Source organism: Rutilus rutilus (assembly GCF_951802725.1).
Source record: "Rutilus rutilus genome assembly, chromosome: 22".
NCBI classification, from domain to species: domain Eukaryota; kingdom Metazoa; phylum Chordata; class Actinopteri; order Cypriniformes; family Leuciscidae; genus Rutilus; species Rutilus rutilus.
In genome coordinates this window covers 26,105,420-26,126,171 of record NC_140227.1, presented here as the reverse complement: position 1 = coordinate 26,126,171, position 20,752 = coordinate 26,105,420, and the positions used below count along the sequence as shown (strand labels likewise).

Genomic DNA, 20,752 nt, shown 5'->3' with positions numbered 1-20,752 from the left:
TCTGCTGCCAGAAGAATATGCGCTCTACTGACCAGGCCACGCCCCCTATGTGTCATGAGGTTTTTTTTCATAATCATCTGGTCACCCTATCAGCAGAACAGAGAAGAGATGTGCCAAAAGACAGATATAAACCCTGAACGCAAATGCTAGAGACCAAAGTAAATATAAACAACCTACTTAAACCCGATACCCCTCACAATATCTTCTGCCGAGAGGAAAAGCAGGGCATTCAGTCTCCATTACTAAAAATGCAGAATAAGAACCAGACACAGCCTTGTCAGTAGCAGTAAGAGATCACACACACACACACACATATCCACACAGCCTGCTATTACTATAATCATATAGTGGAGGCCTTCAATCCTACATTATAACTATACACCACCAAACATAATAAATCAGCTCATTCTTGCAACTAATTATAAGCATAATCATCTGGGGCCAGATGCGTTTAACCTGCCTTTAGACCCGTGACAGCGGAACCCTAAACAGACCGGCCGGCTTTTTCCACTGAGCGATCAACAGAGAAGGCAAATAAGGTGTGTAAATGCAAAGCGTGATTTCCATGTGGTGAAGGACCATTACAGCCATGCTGACAGGAGACAGTAACAGTTCCAGTTTGCAGTCATCTTTCCAGCCCAAAAGGGCTTAATGGGTTTTTGTGTCTGTTTGTTTGTTTGTTTTGGGGCCTTTTGCCAAAAGCCTGTCGGCATTTATCTGTCAGTACAGTAAGAGTGTGAAAACGAAACAGCACACAGGATGAGTGATTGTGTTCTGGGAGTTATCCTCGCTCTATTTATCACCATCAACGCTATTAAGCCCGGTGGCTAAAGCAAAGAGGCGAAAGCACGCATCAGTTAAACAGGTTCTGTCAAACCTATTAAATGGGATCATGGAAGCATCACAGATGCAGAAGCATGCTTGACTATGTTCTTTTGCAATTTGATAAGAGTAAAATTACAGCGCAGTGACTCCGGAAAATAATTCAACAAATTAATTTAAACATGAAATATTACTCCTTTTACATGACTTTTCATGCATTTAACCCAATAAGAACGAAAGTACACATTTCACGTACACTCATGCTGCAAGCAAAGAGATGTTCAGACTTGTCTGTGCATCGAGGATGATGAGTGCAATGGCACAAATGAATATTTCCCTCAGCCAGTAAAAGCGGAAAACAAAGGCAGTTAGAACAATCCAGGACTAGAATAAATAAACACAGCCATGTGCTGGAATTCACTGTGAAAGATTAAATTTGATCAAAGTTCAGACAACTTAAAGGGTAAGCCGAGCTAAAGAATCATTCCTGGAATTAAGAGGAACAAAAACACAGAAAAGTCTGCACAATTTTATTGTTAACGGCGTTTCAGAAAGACGTTCAGGGGAGGTAAAGTTAAAAGCCTAAACTCAGAGCACAGGGAGCCTGGAAATACAACTTTTCCCTACATCTGCCTCGAGCTAAAAATAGTCCATCATCCATCCAAGCCATGCAACACTCCCCTCTGAACCAAAAGTTTGACTTTGGAAAGACCAGAGGGGTGGAACAGAGGTTGAGACATCGGCCCGTGTGAGACCGACCGCGTCTTTTCCAAACTCAACCAACTTTCCCAAACCAGAGGTCTTTTCCTGGCATCAGAAGTAGTTTTGGGATTAAAACGCAATCATTTTTGAGCAACTGGTGGTGATTCTAGGGAATAAGATTGCATGTGCCCTAAAAAACTAGTATGTAAAATTATCATGTTCAATGTTGTAACTCGTTACTTTTAAATTGGGAAGTGACTTGTCTATACGTGCGTCATTTAAACCTCCTCAGACAGTGACTCAAATCCCTAACCTAGTGTTTACTCTCCAGATCTGCTATTAAAACACAGCCCACTGAGAACTACAATTAAATGTAGTAACTGACAAGGGAAACATTATTAGGATTGGTCATGGTTACTTAACTGAGTAGGGTAGGTGTCCTGCAGACTGACAAGAAAACTGACTCACTAGAATAAGAAAGCGTCTAAATTTATTACTCAAATTAAAGGTTGAATTGGAAAAACTCAGCGGGAATGTTACCATCATACATTTCTATGACACCTAAAGATTCTCCATGGCACATTTGTGGAATATTTCTCACATAAAAGATACAAAAAACTAAATTAAGGAGCAGAATCAAAATGAGTTTTCAGGTTTTTGCATGGAAAATGGCTCATCTTGTATGTGATGCTGGAAGTGTTTATCATATGAAAGGAATAACGAAATAATTCAGTTTTTGATGGGATAAAAACACACTAAAATGATTCAGAGTCAGACAATTGACAAGCTTAATGCCTGTAAGAAATATTCGTATTTCGTACTTTTTAAATTCACCCTCCACTAAAGAGTTAATTTTGGACACTGCTTGAAATCCAACTTGCTGGTGTTTGAGGGACAAACACCCTCATGAAAGATAACTAACAGGTTTTGTCTGACATATGAAATGTGAGAGAGAAGAAAACATACAAAACGACTGCCGTTCACAACGTTGTCTCCCTCGCATATATTTTTTTAAGCCAACGCAGTGGTATGCCAAAGCAATTTTCTGAGTTCATAAAGTAAAATTCAAAAGGCTTTAGAACGCACAATAAAAAGCTCCACACCAAGTATTTCATTTCCCAGCAAGAGTCCTTAGCAAACACGCAAAGCAGTACAATACACAACCCCTGCCAAAAATGTACTTTCAACACTTTCTTTGGTTCAGGGTGCATGTTCCAGGCTTCTGTTTGGGCTTGAAGCCTTCCAAAAACATCCCCCCACAGAATTCCTGCATTTCTGTCAAAACACAGTTCGGACCAGGCCAAAGTGCATGCTGAGTGTGAGTGTGTGTGGCCATGCTGCACCACAAGGGATGTTGAGAGTGATCACAGGCACTGTCAAAACATTCCCTCAACCTCTCCCCTCAGTCACACTGAAATAACCCGTTTCCAAATCTTTGACGTACTTCTGGTTTTCTGTGATTGAGAAAGTTTCATACATACACTACCAGTCAAAAAAAAAAATGTAGGAAACACTACAGTGAATTTGTTTCTCAGGGTCTTTTACAACTTTTTGATCAAAATTTCATCCTTACAATGGATGATTTGGGTCAGATATTGAAACATTTGTGGCATTTAAAGGGTTAGTTCACCCAAATATGAAAATTATACCATAATTTACTCACTCTCAAGCTATCCTAGGTGTATATGACTTTCTTTTTTCAGTCAAACACAATCTGATTTATATTAAAACGTATCCTGTAATCTATAAATACGGATATTTTTCTTACGAAAACGCATTGCTTTGCTTCAGAAGGCCTTTATTAACCCCCTGGAACCGTATGGATTCCATTTATGATTATGCTGTTTAGGGCTTCAAAATCCAAGTTACCATTCACTCCCATTATAAAGCTTAGAAGAGCCAGGATATTTGTAATATATCTCTGATTTTGTTTGGCTGAAATAAGAAATTGATATACACCTAAGGTGGCTTTAGGGTGAGTAAATCGTTTTGATGCCTTTTACTATTACTCTAAAGTTTGGGAAATAATCATAACTACAAAAAGAGTAGGTGTGTGTATACACTTTTAACTGGTAGAGTAATTTTGTGAGGAAATAATGCCAATTTTTTTGTTGAGTGCCAAAAACGAACGTCATCATTTCTTCATGATGTTCATCACAGTTTCTTGGGTAACGTTAACTAAGCTTTTCAAATGACAAGTTTGCCTCAATAAATGTTGTAACTTACATGCCTCAGGTAATACTTTCGGTTAAAAAAAATTATAATAATAACTTAAATACAAGAATTATAAAAGCATGTAACATTTAAGTTGCTAAACACGTAAACGCTTGCGCTATCGTAGTTTACATTTTCTTCAAATCCGTTGACAGTTTCTTGCAGGCCACACCTGAGGAGGAAACTTGACACACACACATTACCTAGAAACCTGCCCTCAAACTCTGCAAGAATATCTCCCTTTCTGTCTCAAACACGTTTAAAAGAAGTTCTTGAATCTCATTGCCACTTACTGATATGGCAAAGTGCTTAAAAATGTGATATGTGTTGCAGCAACGAGTCGCTGACCGTTATCTGTGATTCGTCACTCACCCAACAGCAGCAGCTTCACTTCTTTGGCGGCTTTCTCGCCGTCCTCGCGAAGATTCCTGTCAATCATTTTGGATCGCTCGGCCGCGGCTTTATCTTCCTGGCTCACGGTACAGCCCATGGTTCCGAATGCGCGCTTCAGGGCTACGGATTTATGAGTATAGATTTAGGAGAAAAAAATAAAAGGTATTACCCTTTTAAAGCGACTGTATGTTTTTTTTTTAAATAGTCTTCCGTGACTAACTTCCTCTTTTGGCTTTGAGAAAAAAAAAAGAAAAAAAAACTGCCAGGGAAAGGAAATGTCCTTAAGACACTAGTAGATCCAAAACTGATGTTTTTATGCGCCCGAATAATCTTTCAAAAGACGTCTGGGGGGTTGGGAGAAATATTTAAATGGATATAACGTTATTTGACTGAGATCAGAACACCACCTGGAAATTGTTGACGTTTAAGGCTCCCAGGAGAAACCAAGTAACGTTAGCCAGACGCTGGAGTTTTACATCACGCGAATAGGGAGGGGAAAAAAACTTATATCCACATATCCCAAAAAAAAAAAAAAAAGTTAGCAAAGAAAATTGAGATCAACCCCTTGTGCTCATGTATAAGAAAAGCAAGCCGATCGATGAGACAACTCGGCGAAACTGAATGAATCAGAAAATGTAAAAATCCCGGTGTTTTCCTCGGTTAGTCCTTTCAGTGATCGCCGATGGTTTTGAATAATATGCGCCGTTAGACAGCTAGCAGCTAACGTTGAACGGTCTCTGATTTCTTTCAGTGTTTTCAAAGCCGCCACACCCCAGTCTGCTGAGAAGTTGCTCTCTGCCACACAGCAGAAGACAGTTTAGAACTGTTGGGTTCCTCGCGCACTGCCAGCCAGCCCCTCGCGGATACGCCCACCGCGGGTGCTCATGGGAAATGTAGTTTTCCCGCAGCACACTGACAAATCAGCTAGTAAATTTCACAATTAAAAGGATAGTTCACCCAAAAATGAACATTCTGTCATTAATTATTCACCCTCATGTCGTTACAAACCATCTTCTGAAAACAAATGAAGGTCTTTTTGATGAACTCTGAGAGCTTTCTGTCCTTCCATTGACAGCTACGAAAACTTCCACTTTGATGCTTAAAAAGGTCCATCAAGATATTGTAAAACTAACCTGTATGAACTGAGCGGTTTAGTCCAAATTTTCTGAAGAGACTTGATCACTTTATATGATGAACAGACAGGCTTTTATTATTTAACATATAAACATTGGTCAGCAAACATAAACAAGCTGAACCAAATCTGCTTGATGCGCGAGAACAAACCTCATTGTGCAGAAGCTCAAACGTGCTGCGTAACACGAGAATGAACCTCATTGGTTCTTGCAGAAGCTCAAACGTGCTGCGTAACACGAGAATGAACCTCATTGGTTCTTGCAGAAGCTCAAACGTGCTGCGTAACACGAGAATGAACCTCATTGGTTCTTGCAGAAGCTCAAACGTGCTGCGTAACATGAGAATGAACCTCATTGGTTCTTGCAGAAGCTCAAACGTGCTGCGTAACACGAGAATGAACCTCATTGGTTCTTGCAGAAGCTCAAACGTGCTGCGTAACACGAGAATGAACCTCATTGGTTTTCACACATCAAGCAAACATGCTTGAGCTTCCGTTTACCAGATCTGATGTGTACGTTGAGGAATGCTTTATATGTGAATAAAAGCATAAATTCAATCTGTTCATCATATAAAGTGATCGTGTCTCTTCAGAAAATTTTAAATAAACAACTCGATTAGTTTTATGATCTCTTTATGAACTTTTTGAAGCATCAAAGTGGAAGTTTTCGTAGCTGTCAGTGGAGGGATAGAAAGCTCTCAGATTTCATCACAAAGATCTTCATTTGTGTTGTGCAGATGAACGAAAGTCTTACGGGTTTGGAACGACATGAGGGTGAGTAATTAATGACAGAATTTTCATTTTTGGGTGAAATTCCTTTTAATTGTGAAATAACACAGTGAATTAAGATTTAAGAAGTATAAAGACTGAAATAGCATTTTCTTGTAAAATGTACTACAATAACAATAACAGCTTTGAAAAATATTTTTTACAGAGGCCAGTTAACAGAAAATATTTACATTCAAATGAACTTTTTCAATTAAACATTGAATAGCCTATTCATATTTCATTCAATGGTGTGGATTTTAAATCCGTCAGAAAGTCAGAAATATATTAACCAAACCAAAATTGAAATGATTTTTCATTATTTTAAACTTTCTTTTTAAATGTGGTATTTATTTATTTCATACATGAACTGATCAAGTTTATGCAAAGTTAGGTTAATAGCATCTGCCAAAAGCGTAAATGTAAATAATAATTGTATTTGTTTGTTTATTTATTTAGCTCAGGCAGCAGTAGAGCAATGCCAAAGCTGGGGTTTGATTCAGGGAATAAATGAACTGATAAAGTATATGCTAAGTGGCTTGGATAAAGGCATCTGCCAAATGTGCAAATTTTAAATAAATAAGCAAAATTATTATTTACGAGTAACTATTTATTGGATGTTTCTTTTGACAAAAGAGCCTGTGTGATGGGTAGGCTATGGTTGCTGGCTTTTCGCTGGTTTGCCGTTCAATAACAATTGACATTCTTTAGAGCCTCTGTAAGAAATCTCTTTTGTTGAGACTATGTCAATATTGACGCACTGATTGCAGTATGTGTTCTGTATGATTTGTGCTTAGGCAGGAGATGAAACCTTTTCAAAGTAAATGCTCGCACTGATTTTTCCATATGGAGTGTGTTTCCATCGTTTGGCTAAAGCAAACAGCATCACGACAGAGAGATAGAGCTGTCTCCGTGTTTCATACCGCCCTCATGTGTCTGAAATTAAACGGACACTATATTGTACACCAGCCCAACATAGAATTATCAAAGTAATTTCTTTAATTAAAACGTTAAAGTATATTATTGATCGATTGATTATTTGATTGTTGAGTTTTAAAGCTGAAACTGCTCGTTTCTCCTCCAAGCTAATGTTAGCTTCTCCTAGCTTACTGCTAAACCTCAGCATGTAAACAAAACAGTTAAAAGTACAATGGCATCAATTCCTTGTGGGAAAAGTACCAAACTTTATGGATTCAGGTTGCACATTTAGGTAAACAGCTGGAATAATTAGATCAAAACTATTGAGGTGATTACATTATACATTAAAACTGAGTATCTGTCAGATTGGATGGTTTTTTGTAACACATTTTTTCACAAAATGTACTGCCCATTTTCTCACATGAGAGGAAACACATCATGTAAACCGTTTTCAGGAAACTGCTGCTTCAAGGTAAGATTCTGTTTTGACATCAAGCTTTAGACTTAAGAGGACAATCAGCAAGAAGGAAAAGAGACAAAAGAGTGACGGTGGAAGAAAAAAAATCAGCAGGTTTGATCCCAGGAACTTGAGACGTCAGATCTGCTTTCAGAGAACTGTGACTCAACCTCCAATTAGTGTATGTAAGTTGTTTTAGATATCTCTGCTAAACGAAAGAGCATTTATTCATACTGTACACGTTCAATGAGCCACAGAGACATCATATAAACACTCACATGAATATAAGAAATACACCTGTGAAGACTGAACCAAGAAAGAATGAATATTATTTATTCTTTTTTTTTTATTTTAACATTGTTTACAGTACATTAAATGCCAGCAATGTACTCGATACTGAGAATAAAGAAAATAAAGACATAAACTGGCTTTTTAAAAAGCATTTTTAAAAATTATTACGTTTTAATCATCGACTAAACATCATCTGACTATTTACAATATATAAACTATAGATGTGCTTATAATATAAAGGGTTTACATTTATGTACATTATTTATAAATGCTGCCATGTAAGTAATGAATTCATATAAACTGTTACAAACAGATGACACTTTCATTACATCACAAGGGAAACATCACGCTGACTGGACACAAGTACACAACTGCTAAAAAGACAATTAAATGCTTCCCCCTTCTGCTATTTTGTGAATCACTGCAGATTTGGAGATCATACAATCTGCAGGTGCTTAAAAAGTGCTGCCGTCAGCCCAGGCGTCAGCTCGGAAGCTACAAAAAGTGGTGCGTGTGAAAGTCTGGGGATGGAAGCACAGCATTATGGGGGATCTTGTTGGTCAGGGCAGTTTCTGCTGCACCGCTGCTAATGTTATAGTTGCAGCAATCACGGATTGTACTTCTAAAGGGAAAAGTATGTATGCATGATTCATCATCGATGCTAAAAATTTCTACTTTGTGCTATATAATAGTAAGTTAATAAGATCTAACTGGTTAACTACCTTCATCATTAAATCAATCATTTATGAAGTGGATACATCAGAGAGGAGTCAAATACTCAGCATCATCGTGAAATCAATGTTACACTCTCTATGAAATTTCACTCCAAATTCAGAAGAAATTCTCTCTCTCTCTCTCTCTATCTATATATATGATTTTGGAGGGAAATGATCTTTTGTTTCAAACTCATCTTCAGCAATCAGGAATCATTTTGAGCCATTAGATAAGGACAGATACTGGCAATTCTTTAACAACTGGCACATTTAGTTCTCAGGCTTGTAAACACACATTAACATACACTGCTAAAACAATGGGATACTTTTGTGCTTGAGAAACCACATTGGTGTGTGAGGCATTAAACCACTACAGACAACATGTCACCATCACCAAAACACACAAATAAAGGCTTCTTTACCAAAAAAATTAACCATGATCTCAATGGGTTATTTCACTGATGCACTTCAGAAATCATACACATATTTAATCAGTAAATCACTCATTTCTCTTTGTATATCCAAAAAACCACAAAGAGGGAAATGAAGCATCTGGCCATGATAAACAAGGATGTTTTTTTTTTTTTTTTTTTTTACCGCCTGGAAAAGGAAGTACAGATTGTAATTTGGAATATATTACAGTGCCTTTGCTGTCAGACAGGCCCTCGATGCAGCACCAGAGACATTTAAAACACTGAAAGAAGATATCAAAGATATGTAATTATGCTGATACTGGTTCACAGATATGATGATTTATTTATATGTGTGGCTGGCCTATCCATTAAACATTAATTAAACAGACAAAATGAATTAAAAAGTACCACAATTTAAATGCACATCTCATTTAGACGGTCCATTACAGTACATTCACTGACTGAAATATTCTTTCTCCGTAAGCATAAAGAGGAGAGAACGCACACATTCACACACAATTAAACACCACAGTGTTACCACTTAGATCATTATGGGCCAGTAAGTGCTTGATTTATAGTATTTTAGGATGACGAGTTTCAATTACAAAGATTAAAATATTCATGATGTACCATGTTAAACATCCACACATTACTTGTTTTTTTTTCCTTCAAACAATTTACAGTTAGTAGTACATATGCTTTGTTCATATATCTGTCTACAAAATATATTATTAATCTATGATTATGTCGTAACTGGGTCACTAGGTCAAGAGATTGAGCGGAAGTTGTGCTTCAAATGAAAGTGCTACAGTTTAAGGTTTCAATAATCGCCAAATGACCCTGTGATCGGGAACCGATCTCCGAAATCATCCGTCTGGTTCGGTTAATAGCATAACTAGAAGCAACATTTTAATACGATCAGCTTTCCACTGAGCAACATTTACCCACATGTACGCCATTTGCCCTGGAACTAAAACGTTTATGTGCACCAATGCACAATATTTGTTTCTCCAATCAAGGAGAAGACCCTGTGAATGTTTTTTTTTTCTTTTTCTTTTTTGGTTTTCTCTGCTTATAAATCCAGAGAGTCTTTCAAAAATCAGTCTGTCAGCAGGACTCATGAGACCATTACAAACTGACCCTACGATTAACTGTGCTTTCCGATCTGTGCTTTCCCATTGCAACCAGCAGTATTTATTAAAATATTCAAAACGTGCCTTTCACCATAATTTTTTAGATCTGAATCTTTTAAAGATGCCATTTAAGCTGAACAGTTAAATATTGTAAAGGGATGTGATAGATATTCTTGAGAGGACCAGATGAATTGGAATACTCGTCTATTTTCTATATCATATATATATATATGTATGCTCATATACCTGCTAATAGATTTATCTCTAAATACTGTAGAAAGGATAAACATTATAAATCCATATAAAAATGTGACATGTACATCTGTTCTATACGTACAATTTGCATAAATTTGAAATTGTGTAATAGACTGCAGCCAAATCAAGTCTGGATTCGGGACGAGGTCGTGTGTTGCCTCTCAACAGCCTTTCAGTGTCAGATATCGCACAGTACTATTGCACAGAGTATTGCTATATCTAACATGAGATATGATCAAATAAACAATTTAACAACCACCATTCCTCCCATCAGAACTGAGCACTTACTGTGATTCTAATCTCTTGTGAATGTGGCCGAGGGGTAAAGGTGAAAGGTCATGATATTGAGGGATGGATGGGAGGTTGGACCAGCTGATGAGTCCGTTTGGTTAGAATGCAAAATCCCTTTTGTTTGCAAACCCTGCATACTGCATGTGCTGTTACTATGGCACATACTGACTATTATGGGCTTTTGATGTTCTAGTTCTGGTCATCTTCTCCCCACATATTAAGCTTTAAAATTAATATTTCCATGCCCTTTCATGACTTTAAATTGAATTTATGCCGGCCTGAGATGGGTCAACACCCCATTTACAGCACATGCAGGTCACAAGGCCAAATAATGCATTGATTGAATGCAACTAAAGCTAGGAATCTAGTGACTGATCACTGACTGATCTAGTGAGAGATTCTGCATCCTCCCCAACTACTGACCCGAAAATAAAATGAAAAAGCATAAACCATTAGAGGATGAGGTCTAATGACCACTGTTTCCTTTGCTGTTCCCTGACGTCCAATCGATGATGATGAAGCTCAGGCTCATTATCATAAATAAGACTCCTAAAATGGCGAAGCAAGCAGCCTATAAAAAAAGAAGAGAGGCAAGATTATTAACACTGTCATGTAATTGAAATAAGCAAATGAAAAATTTGATTGGGTGCATATTCTGAAGAAATGTCTAAAATAATAATTTAGCATACACAACAAAGCTAATTTGTAGAACATTAAGATTTTCTTTTGTATTGTGCCACTTTCATGTTTGTGATTTTAAAATTAAACACACTGGCCACGTACACACTGCGGCTAAATTCAGTAGTCATTCACCTTTTAGGGCTTAATCCTGTTCTGAACAGACACAGTTCAATCATTTACGGGAGTGACAATCGCATTCTACAACCGAATTAACTCCTGAAAACCGCATTTACAAAAATTCTTCTTTACGGACCCGAACTGAACAAAGTTGTTAATGATGTATTTAAAAGTTTATCAGAAATGTTTCTCTCTTCTTTATGTGCGGAGCAAGAAATCACAGGGACGAGCATTGACTCATTTGTGTTTCAATAACAGAGGTGTCAAAAGTATTCACATTCATTACTCAGGTAGAAGTATAGATACTAGGGTTTAAAAAGACTTCTGTAGAAGTTGAAGTATCAACTCAAGCTTTTTACTCAAGTAAAAGTATACAAGTACTTGTTTCAAAACTACTTAAAGTATAAAAGTAAAAGTAATGTAAGGAAAAAAATGCAATTAATGCTCTCTCTCTCTCTCTCTCTCTCTCTCTCTCTCTCTCAATATTTGACGCGATTTGCCCCGATTTCTGCCTCGCTTACCGGATCTAGGTTTCCTTCAGAGGAGTTTTGGTGCTTCGCACAACCAAATGTGACTACAGCCTCTCACAAGTTAGAAAGAAAACACAACGCCAATCAGTTTAGCGATGTGTATTCAGGAGGCGGGACTCAGATCTAAACCGTTTGTGTAATTGGCCAATTTTTTTTAAAGTACCTTTAAGAAGTAAAAAGTCGTCTGAAAAAGAATTACTCCAGTAAAGTATAGATACCCCAAATTTCTACTTAAGTAAGGTAACGAAGTATTTGTACTTCGTTACTTGACACCTCTGGTTCAATAAATACAAAATTTGCATACTTTCACTGCAAATTTCAACGCAATTTTAAATAAAACAAAAAAACACAACAATGAGCATTGAGGGGGGAAATGTGCTTGATTGTCATGAAAAACAATCTCACAATGCAAAAAAAAAAAATTTATAATTCTTAATGGCCCTAAAAAAGGCTGGACATAAAATAACCTGGACATTTCTTAGAATTTCTCCAGGAACTTCTCCAGATTCCTGCAGTTTGCTGTAACTTGAGGTGAACTAGTTTACTAGCTTTCAATAGTTTGGGTCACACCAAAGATTTACCCGAGGGATTTACAAAGCACTTAGAATGATTAGTTTTCATAGAATCTCAGTCTAAAAGTGTGAAAGGTTTCAAAGCATCTACATTCCTAAGAGAGGCAAGAAACCAGATCCCACTATGGATGAATGGGAGGAAACCGAATACAGTATGTCTGCAAGTACTTACAATGATTTTCGGCGGTGAGCGCATGGGTTCATCTTCCTCGGGAACAATGCGGATGTAAAACACAGCAGGAAATATAAAGATGAGGCACGGCGCGGACGTGGCACCTGTGGAACAAATAAACACATGTAGACACTTACTTGCTAAATATAAACCTAAACCTTCACTAACATGATTCATCCCTCAGGAATAAGTCATAACTGTGTCAGAAAATCTTTAGTTAAAGCAGTTCAAGTTACATAAGTCTCAGTCATTTAAGGAGATTTCTCAGGTTATAGGGTGGTCGGGCCCTTGCAGAACAATAATGTCCATTCTTCTCTGAGGTAGGTAAAACTCACATGAAGTGGAGAAACAGTTGGTGTTATCGAGTTAAGTATGAGATCAGGAGAAACTATCATGTATTGTAATAAAGGGAAAGTATAATGGGACTTTGTTGATAATTATATACACATTCCAAAGGCGATTAATAATGCTGGTGGGGATTTATGCACGACTGGCACTGTGCGTACAGTCTGAAACTTTAATGCATGTGCTGATAAAAGCGAATGTGAGGTCCTTGAGGTTGCCATGGACCAGTACGCTGCTCTCACGCTCTTTTCACACTAATGGAACTTCAAAAGAACGAAAGAATCCATCGAGAATCCAACATCACTCAAGAGCCGAGAGCACCAAACCTACCGATGATCCCGAAGATGCCCAGGATGTTTGGGGCGAAGATGACCAGTAAGTTGATGAGGGTGAGGAGGCAGACAGCTATGGCAATGTGACGTGGCCACCAGAAGGTTTTATTTGCGAAGAACAGCTGCTGAATTGCTCTCCTTACCTGAGAAAAGACGCATTGAAAACAGATACTGAAATCCAATCCTGACTCCTCAACAAAGTTGTAACTGGATAAGATGAAGTTTATTTAAAATGGTCAAGTTTGTGTGTGTGTAAGTGTGTAATACTCACGGGAAACAGCACGATGGGTACAGTGAGTGTGACGGCAGTCAGCACAGCTAGACGAACGCACAGGATGAGTGTGTCATACGGGTCAATTCGACTGTAGGTGTGCAACAGCTCGGCTTCCACCTTATCTACACACAAATAAAATCATTTGTATTTAAATGATTTGTAAGTAAATGATGACAGAATTTTCATTTTGAACTAATCCTTTAATAAATACTGAGATTAAATAGACTGCTACTTTTAGGTATTGAACCTAAATGAGCCAAATATTTGCTAGCTAAGAAGTTTTGAATGAATTGAATCACTTACTGAATTAAAAAACAGAAACATTTAATCACAAATGAATGTTAATACAATGAGTTAATTCATTATTTGTTGAGTAATTAGTTGATTCATTCAATCTAGGGATTTTTGCCATCTAAATTATTTTATATATTTTCAGTATGTCAGAAAGCTTCTTTTTTTTTTTTTTGACAGAAATTAATAGTTACATTTATATAATACTATATTCAGCAAGGATACATTCAATTGATCAAAAGACTTTTGAGATTGTACACTTTTTTTTTTTAAATAAATGCTGGGAAAAATTTATTGACTGAAGACTGGGGTAATGATGCTGAACAGTTATTTTAAATTGTAATATATTACACAATATTACAATTTTACTGTATTTTTTATTGAAAAAATAAATATTTTTTATTGACTTTTTTCCACACACAAAAATCAACAACCCTAAATTTTTAATGGTTTTGTATATCATTTTTTTAATCACTAAATCAACTCTCAGACCTACTGACCACAGTTTGAAAACCACTGCATTACTCTTTCCCAGCTCACACTGGTAATAGTTTTCATGAATGCACAATGGCCACTAGATGGAGTGCTAACACTTTACCAACATGACCGTGCATCCAACACAGATTTATTGAATCAGATGATTAGATCTGTGACATCAGCACATGCACATGATGATCCTGTAGCTGAGCAGGTCTCAATCTTCTCTTGTACTTCAAAAGCTCTGGAACATGAGGGTGAATATTTTGTGCCTAAAATAAGAAAACACACTCTCTTCCTCTTTCCCACTGCAGTCACACTGATCTCACCCAGACTCTGACATCTCAACTTGAATGACCACTCAGCACATCCATCTTGACAGGTCTTAGCGAAACAAAAAAAAACTCCTCCACTCTCTCCATCTCATGAGTCACACTGTTGTCTCCTGATGTGTAAAAAGGCAGGGAGCTGTCCTGGATGACCAAATGACCTTTAATAATTGCGGCAACTACCCATCCCTGCTGCTTCATGCTCTGTAACATATGACAATTTTGCCTTGCTCTTCACCTCTACCCCTAGATGTTTGATTCATTCTGTATTAGCCATCCTAGCACATCCAACTCTGAATGTTATCTACAATACAGCCGACAGCGGCTTCTGTTATCTAACTTTTGGAGACTAGGAAACAGAGGCTTAATGCCTCTTTACTGGCACAATATCTGCATTTCTATTGTTATTCCTAGAGGACGTTCACATAGGACATGTTTTTACATCCATCTGCAGCGTTTTTACATTTTTGGTTTGTGTACACATGCCTCTGACTATTTTTAAACAATTTAAGATACTCTTGTCTGGTATTAAATAGTCCAATGCATTCTGTTCCCTTCATTTCCGCTACATCTAACTCAGTCAACAGAATAAAGGCCCTTCACACCAAGAACGATAACCATAAAGATAACTATAACGATAACTATATTAGCGTCCACACCAACGGACGATATCGTCTTGTTTATTACATTACATGCCTAAACTCTGTTTAACACTCACTGATGCTATAGCTTAAGCCTTAGCAATGGCCTCGCAGCTAAATCAAGGCCTATAATCACACCTCCAATGCACATTTACCTTTGCTCTATGAAATTTCATGAGTGAAATGGGAATTTCAGTCATTTCATTGGGAATCAGTGCAATGAAGAATTGCCTGATGCAATGAGAAGCCTGATAATCTTGTTCCAGTTTAGTGAACTTAAACACCAATTCCCAGCACCAACCAATAGCAAGCCTCTTGGTTTGGCAGTGACCTGTGTTGGCAGAGATAACTTTGCAAAAAGCAAAGCTGAAGATCTACAATAGAAGAGGTGCTCAATTGCAGTCATCATTTCCTTATCATTCAACGTATTTTGTCACATCTAGTCAAGCTTTGTTTTGTTTGTGAAATTTTGATGAGCAATGGTGAATGTGACCACACTTAATATGTCCCCAATTGCCACTACAATATGATTAATATTTTTATTGTCACTTCTTTTTGTCATTGCGGTACTCATTTTCACTCTTTAGTACTCAGTTTCTACTATCTTGAGTAAAGGAAATGACGGTAATAGGCCTCACCGATGAAGGTCAGATATCCAAACAGAGCAGCCAGGAGGTACATGATGTACATGACCGCAATGGAGATGTTGGAGACGTGTTGCATCTTTGTCTTTGTGGGGCTGAAATCAGAAAAATATAAGGATGTGACAAAAAACACAGATAAGCACATTCCAACTCAAAATATCAGTTCATAAAGTTTATACAGTCAACACACACTTCAGACACATTTCAGTCTCAATCTCTGAAGTGGTCGTAAGGCATAAATATTCATACTACCACTTTGATGTCTATTTATAATAGAATGTTGAACAAGTACGTACTTGTATGTACTTAAAGGAATACTGTGGCATAATGTTGATTACATTGCATAATGGAAATAATTTCTTGATTTCTAGTAAAGTCAGTATTTTAATGTTTACAGATTGGCCCTTTTCACTAAGTGCCTCACTTTTTTATAAGAAAATGATGGAAAAAAGTATGCCACTAGTGTTGTCGCTTGGGCTTAACTTGTACTGAACTTATAATATTCCTGTAATGTGCTTAAATATGCTAATTCCAGACTGGTAAACCACAGCTCTCCGAACAGAGAAGAAGATGGGTAGTGGTGCACGGCGCAATAGCCTCCATATGCACACTGTGACTCATCTCTGATTCCAGAACTTTGAAAGATCTTGCCACCTACTTGCGCAGCTCCGTGTAAATTGGCAGCACCTCGGGGTGGCACACGAACGCAAATGCCAGGATGGGAACCGTGTAGGCCGTCTAAAAAAAATATTTAAAAAACACAAACCAGACCACGTCACGTCACCATGGATACAACAGCAGCAACCATAAAACCCAAAGTCCACACTTTAAAGCCCATTAAACACTGTAGAGCATTTCAGAGAGCTAATTGTAGCTGTGATTAAGTCAGACTTGGACAGAGCTCAGGCCTGGACTCATTAAAAATGCTGGTCCTGTGCACACAGAGAAAGACGGAACTTAACACTCCTGACTACAGACTTTTACACGTAACACTCTGACAGTAAAGGACATGTGTGGGAAAACTGCACACGGCGATGTGCGAGTTGACACTGATGTATGTGCAGGAGATGCATTAATGCTCGAGACATGAATAATAAAGGACCATAGGCCACAGACTGGAATAAATATGGACCTGTTTGGTTAACGTCTTACAAAGCCTGTACTGAGCTAAGACTACATTCACAGAATTTTCATATGGGAAGGTTTCATTTTTCCTGCAATTAGAGAGCAAAAGAGAGGTAGTAAAATGCCAGTTCTTTCCAGATCTTCCCAATTTAGCAAACCACTCAGCAATAATCTTTAAAACCACAGCCCGTCAAAGGTTCCAAACTTCCTGTGCTTTAGAAATGTGAATATATTATCATGACACACTACATAATATCATATATTATCATAACATAAGCTGAAAATCCAGACTGATGCGTATATAAACCCACATATATACAAGTCATGCAACGGATTATTGGGAACTACAGTGTGTGTCATTTGATTTCGCTTAAAGTCTTAAGTCACATGACTCATCATGATTTGAATGAATGTCACAGCATGATTTCAGTGCATTCGTATTGTAGGTTACGCAGTGACATACCTGCGAGTTCATGTTAAAGAGGTGAGGGGTGCAGGCAGGGTCACCCTCAGGGGTCATCTCCACTCCTCTGTGGTCAGACACGATACTTGTGTTAAAGCCCACCACCGTCATGTTATGGCTAAAGTCCTCAAAAGGACATTTCACCTGGAACTTCTTATAGATCACCTGGAGGGAGACAAGAGATTCAGTAATTAAACAAGTCTCGCATAGGTTGCGCTAATCTCACAATGAGTTTTTAAGGGTTCATATCTTGTAATCATTTTTCCCTTAGGGTATAAAGTTATAACGTTTTTCATGACCATTTCAAACCCGTTTTCTGTCCCTTATAATTAGCCAGGACATTTTGTTCAGCTATGGATTGCATTTGCATGCTTTTATAGCAAGTAAAAGGGCTTTTAGTATAATTTTAAAAACGTCCCTTTTCAGGTCGTGGCTCACGTGTCTTTTTGCTGTGAAATCTGAACGTAAACGTTTTTTAGAAAAATCATTTTAGAGTATCAAAGACATTATTGGGAGATATAAAGTGACAACTGATATTTAAATGGATTTTATGTAAGCATCTATACTGTAATAAAGATCTCATTGACATTGATCTCATTGATATTTAAATTGCATCTTACTTTTTTGGACAGTCACTGCACCAAATTGCACATTTGTGCTCAGTTTGGGGTTCTGAATAAAAGTAAAAAAAATTCCCTCCCCAAGAATGAGCTCCATATTGACCTATATCATACTATATAAGCCATAAACGCCTGATGTATCAAATATTATACATATGCAATTTTTTGGTAATTTTGTCTAAAGGTTTCAATAAACTGCTCCATTAAAATTTGGATTGTTAAAATATGCATTGTTGACATGTAAATGTGGGTTGTCATTGGCTGATTTATTTGTTTTTCCCATGCCATAAATCCAAGGATGAATCGTGTTTACTGCTTAGTTTCAAAAGATGGTGCTTCCAAATTCATAAATTATATTGTTCTATTACATGGTTTCTCATGATATGACCCCTTTAATCCTGAAAGGTACACTGCTTTATACTGTAATGTTATTCATCTGTGTCACATGACCAGTCGGATGAGAGCGAGAGAATATTGGGGTGGCTCTGGCGCGATTATGTCATTTGGTGCTTGTTCAGATCACAGCAGGGATGATGAATCGAGTGAAGAAGAGAGAGGCAATGTTATCGTATTCAGACAGGACCATGGTGTAAAGACCAGATGGTTTCATGAATCCAGTGTGAAGATGTGGCACAGCCAATGCCACACGCACACACTAGCATGAGGACAGAGAGAGAGAGAGAGAGAGAGAGAGAGCCGTGTGCACAGATTAAAGCTCCCCTCCGAAACTAGGTCAGTGAGGTGCACTGAACACAACCCCACTCTAAAAATACTAAACACTCTCACACAACATCACACACTCATTCTGCTGGTGGAAAAGATGAGCACATCATAAAATCCCCCAGCTTACTATAAGATTTATAAATTGCTAATTGGAACTGTATCAAGATTAAATATAAATTTTCATGCTCTCAGCACATTATTCAAGAAGAAATGTCAAAATAGCAGAGTACTGCTTCATGACGGGAATACTAAGCAGCACATGGCATCTGAATGAAACAGATTTAAAGGGATAGTTCACCCAAAAATGAAAATTACACTCATTTAATTGCACATGTTAATAGTAAATAGTGAGTAACTTATATTTTAGACACAATATTGCCAGATACATTTTTTTTTTTTTTTTGATCTGCCAATGAAAACAGTTCCAAACAAAGCTTAATAGAATTAAACAGTGTGTCTCCGAGCAACACATAGTAGTGGAGTTACAAATGAATCAGTGTATTGAATGAATCGATTCGAATGGACGGAATGAATTGTTTAATGACTCACTCAAAAAGAAAGACTTTTTGCCTACTGACGTATCGATGTAACATCTAAAACACCGACTGAGAGTCTGTCTGGAGCGAACAAAACAGCTGACTTATCCACCTTATTTTTCAACACGGAAGTAAGCTGTTTTCTGTGAATGTGCAAGACTTACAATTCATTAGCCGCTATAGGGAAATAAGAAGAATATCAAAGTACAGTAAAGGGTAAAACTGTTTGCGCTACAAACCAGTGTGTTTATTATGAAGGTAATATGATGCCATAAAGAATCGCATGCGAAGGGTAGGATTTGTAATCGTGTACATAAGATTGCAAGCGCAAATAAAATGTGCATGTGCAAGAGAAGATTCATAAATCGCCTTTCAAGTGTAAGAAAAAAAATGTTTGCAGCATTTTACTGTTATTCTTAAGTGTAATTCATACATTCTTAAGTGCAATTCATGTATTGTGAAACTGCAGCTTCATGCGAACACAAATTAAGTATGATCTGTATTCTTCTGACTGAAGTTTGTTTTCGCACAAATACGGCCAAAAGCACTGCAAGCCTGTGAACAGCAATTTGCAAGCGAAAACAACAGAGTCAGGAACTGCAAAACAGATTGATCGCGTAAAACCAACCTTTGTGCAAAAAAATAAACTGTTGCAAATGTCTAAATGACTTCTTGTGTACATGGGGCAAAAAAGTTCCCGAAATAACCCGATTTCTACAGTTGCGTCTTTCTTTTAGCTGCGCTTACAGTTTTGGCAAAAACTCGCAAAAATGGAAGATCATATTTAATTTGTGTTAGCATGAAGCTGCAGTTTCACAATACATGAATTGCACTTACGAATAACAGTAAAATGCTGGAAATATTTTTTTCTTACACTTGAAAGGCGATTAACACCTTTCCAAATCTTTTTTTGCACATGTAAAACATTTTTACGCTTGCAATGTTATGTATACTTTCACAAATCTTACCCTGCGCATGCGATTCTTTATGGCATCATCTTACCTTCATAGTTTATAATCAATATTAACATAAAATAGTAAGACATATCAGTTTGAAATATCAAGCAGCATAACAAGCTGTTTTTGTACAGCTAAAAATAACTGGCAGTGAATGATACCGGAGGCAGTGAAAACAGTGAAAAGTTAGTTTTGTTGGGTTGTGTATCAGGACTTTCAGAACGCTACTCGACAAATCAAATTCAAGGCAGTGTTGTTAATTAAAAATAAATCTAAAACTATTAAAATTTGTTTTTGTTCATTGAAATAATAAAATAAAATAATTTCCATAAAAAAAAAAAATCATAATATAATAATAAAGAAATTAAAATAAAATAAATGAGAAAAACTTAAACTTAAACAAAAATGAGAAATGTTGCCTTGGT

The 20,752-nt window shown here is 37.2% G+C and overlaps 2 protein-coding genes across 3 annotated transcripts in view; both read right to left on the bottom strand.

Annotated features, from left to right (window-relative positions):
- The window catches only part of gnai2a (guanine nucleotide binding protein (G protein), alpha inhibiting activity polypeptide 2a), a 72,349-nt gene extending 67,393 nt beyond the window's left edge, over positions 1-4,956 (bottom strand). Inside the window, exon 1 of the mRNA XM_084395324.1 lies at positions 4,111-4,956. Coding sequence (XP_084251450.1) covers positions 4,111-4,228 — 118 coding nt within the window. The 5' untranslated portion in view covers positions 4,229-4,956. The remainder of the gene's footprint in view (positions 1-4,110) is intronic.
- Positions 4,957-9,886: 4,930 nt separating this feature from the next.
- Positions 9,887-20,752, bottom strand: part of slc38a3a (solute carrier family 38 member 3a) — a 50,236-nt gene continuing 39,370 nt past the window's right edge. Inside the window, exons 10-16 of one of the 2 annotated variants that reach the window (XM_084394712.1) lie at positions 17,493-17,657; positions 16,563-16,642; positions 15,899-15,999; positions 13,520-13,644; positions 13,247-13,391; positions 12,572-12,675; positions 9,887-11,070 (exon numbers count right to left, since the gene is read on the bottom strand). In XM_084394712.1, the coding sequence (XP_084250838.1) occupies positions 10,966-11,070; positions 12,572-12,675; positions 13,247-13,391; positions 13,520-13,644; positions 15,899-15,999; positions 16,563-16,642; positions 17,493-17,657 (825 nt within the window). In that variant the 3' untranslated portion in view covers positions 9,887-10,965. The remainder of the gene's footprint in view (positions 11,071-12,571; positions 12,676-13,246; positions 13,392-13,519; positions 13,645-15,898; positions 16,000-16,562; positions 16,643-17,492; positions 17,658-20,752) is intronic. The other variant, XM_084394711.1, reaches the window with a different exon arrangement.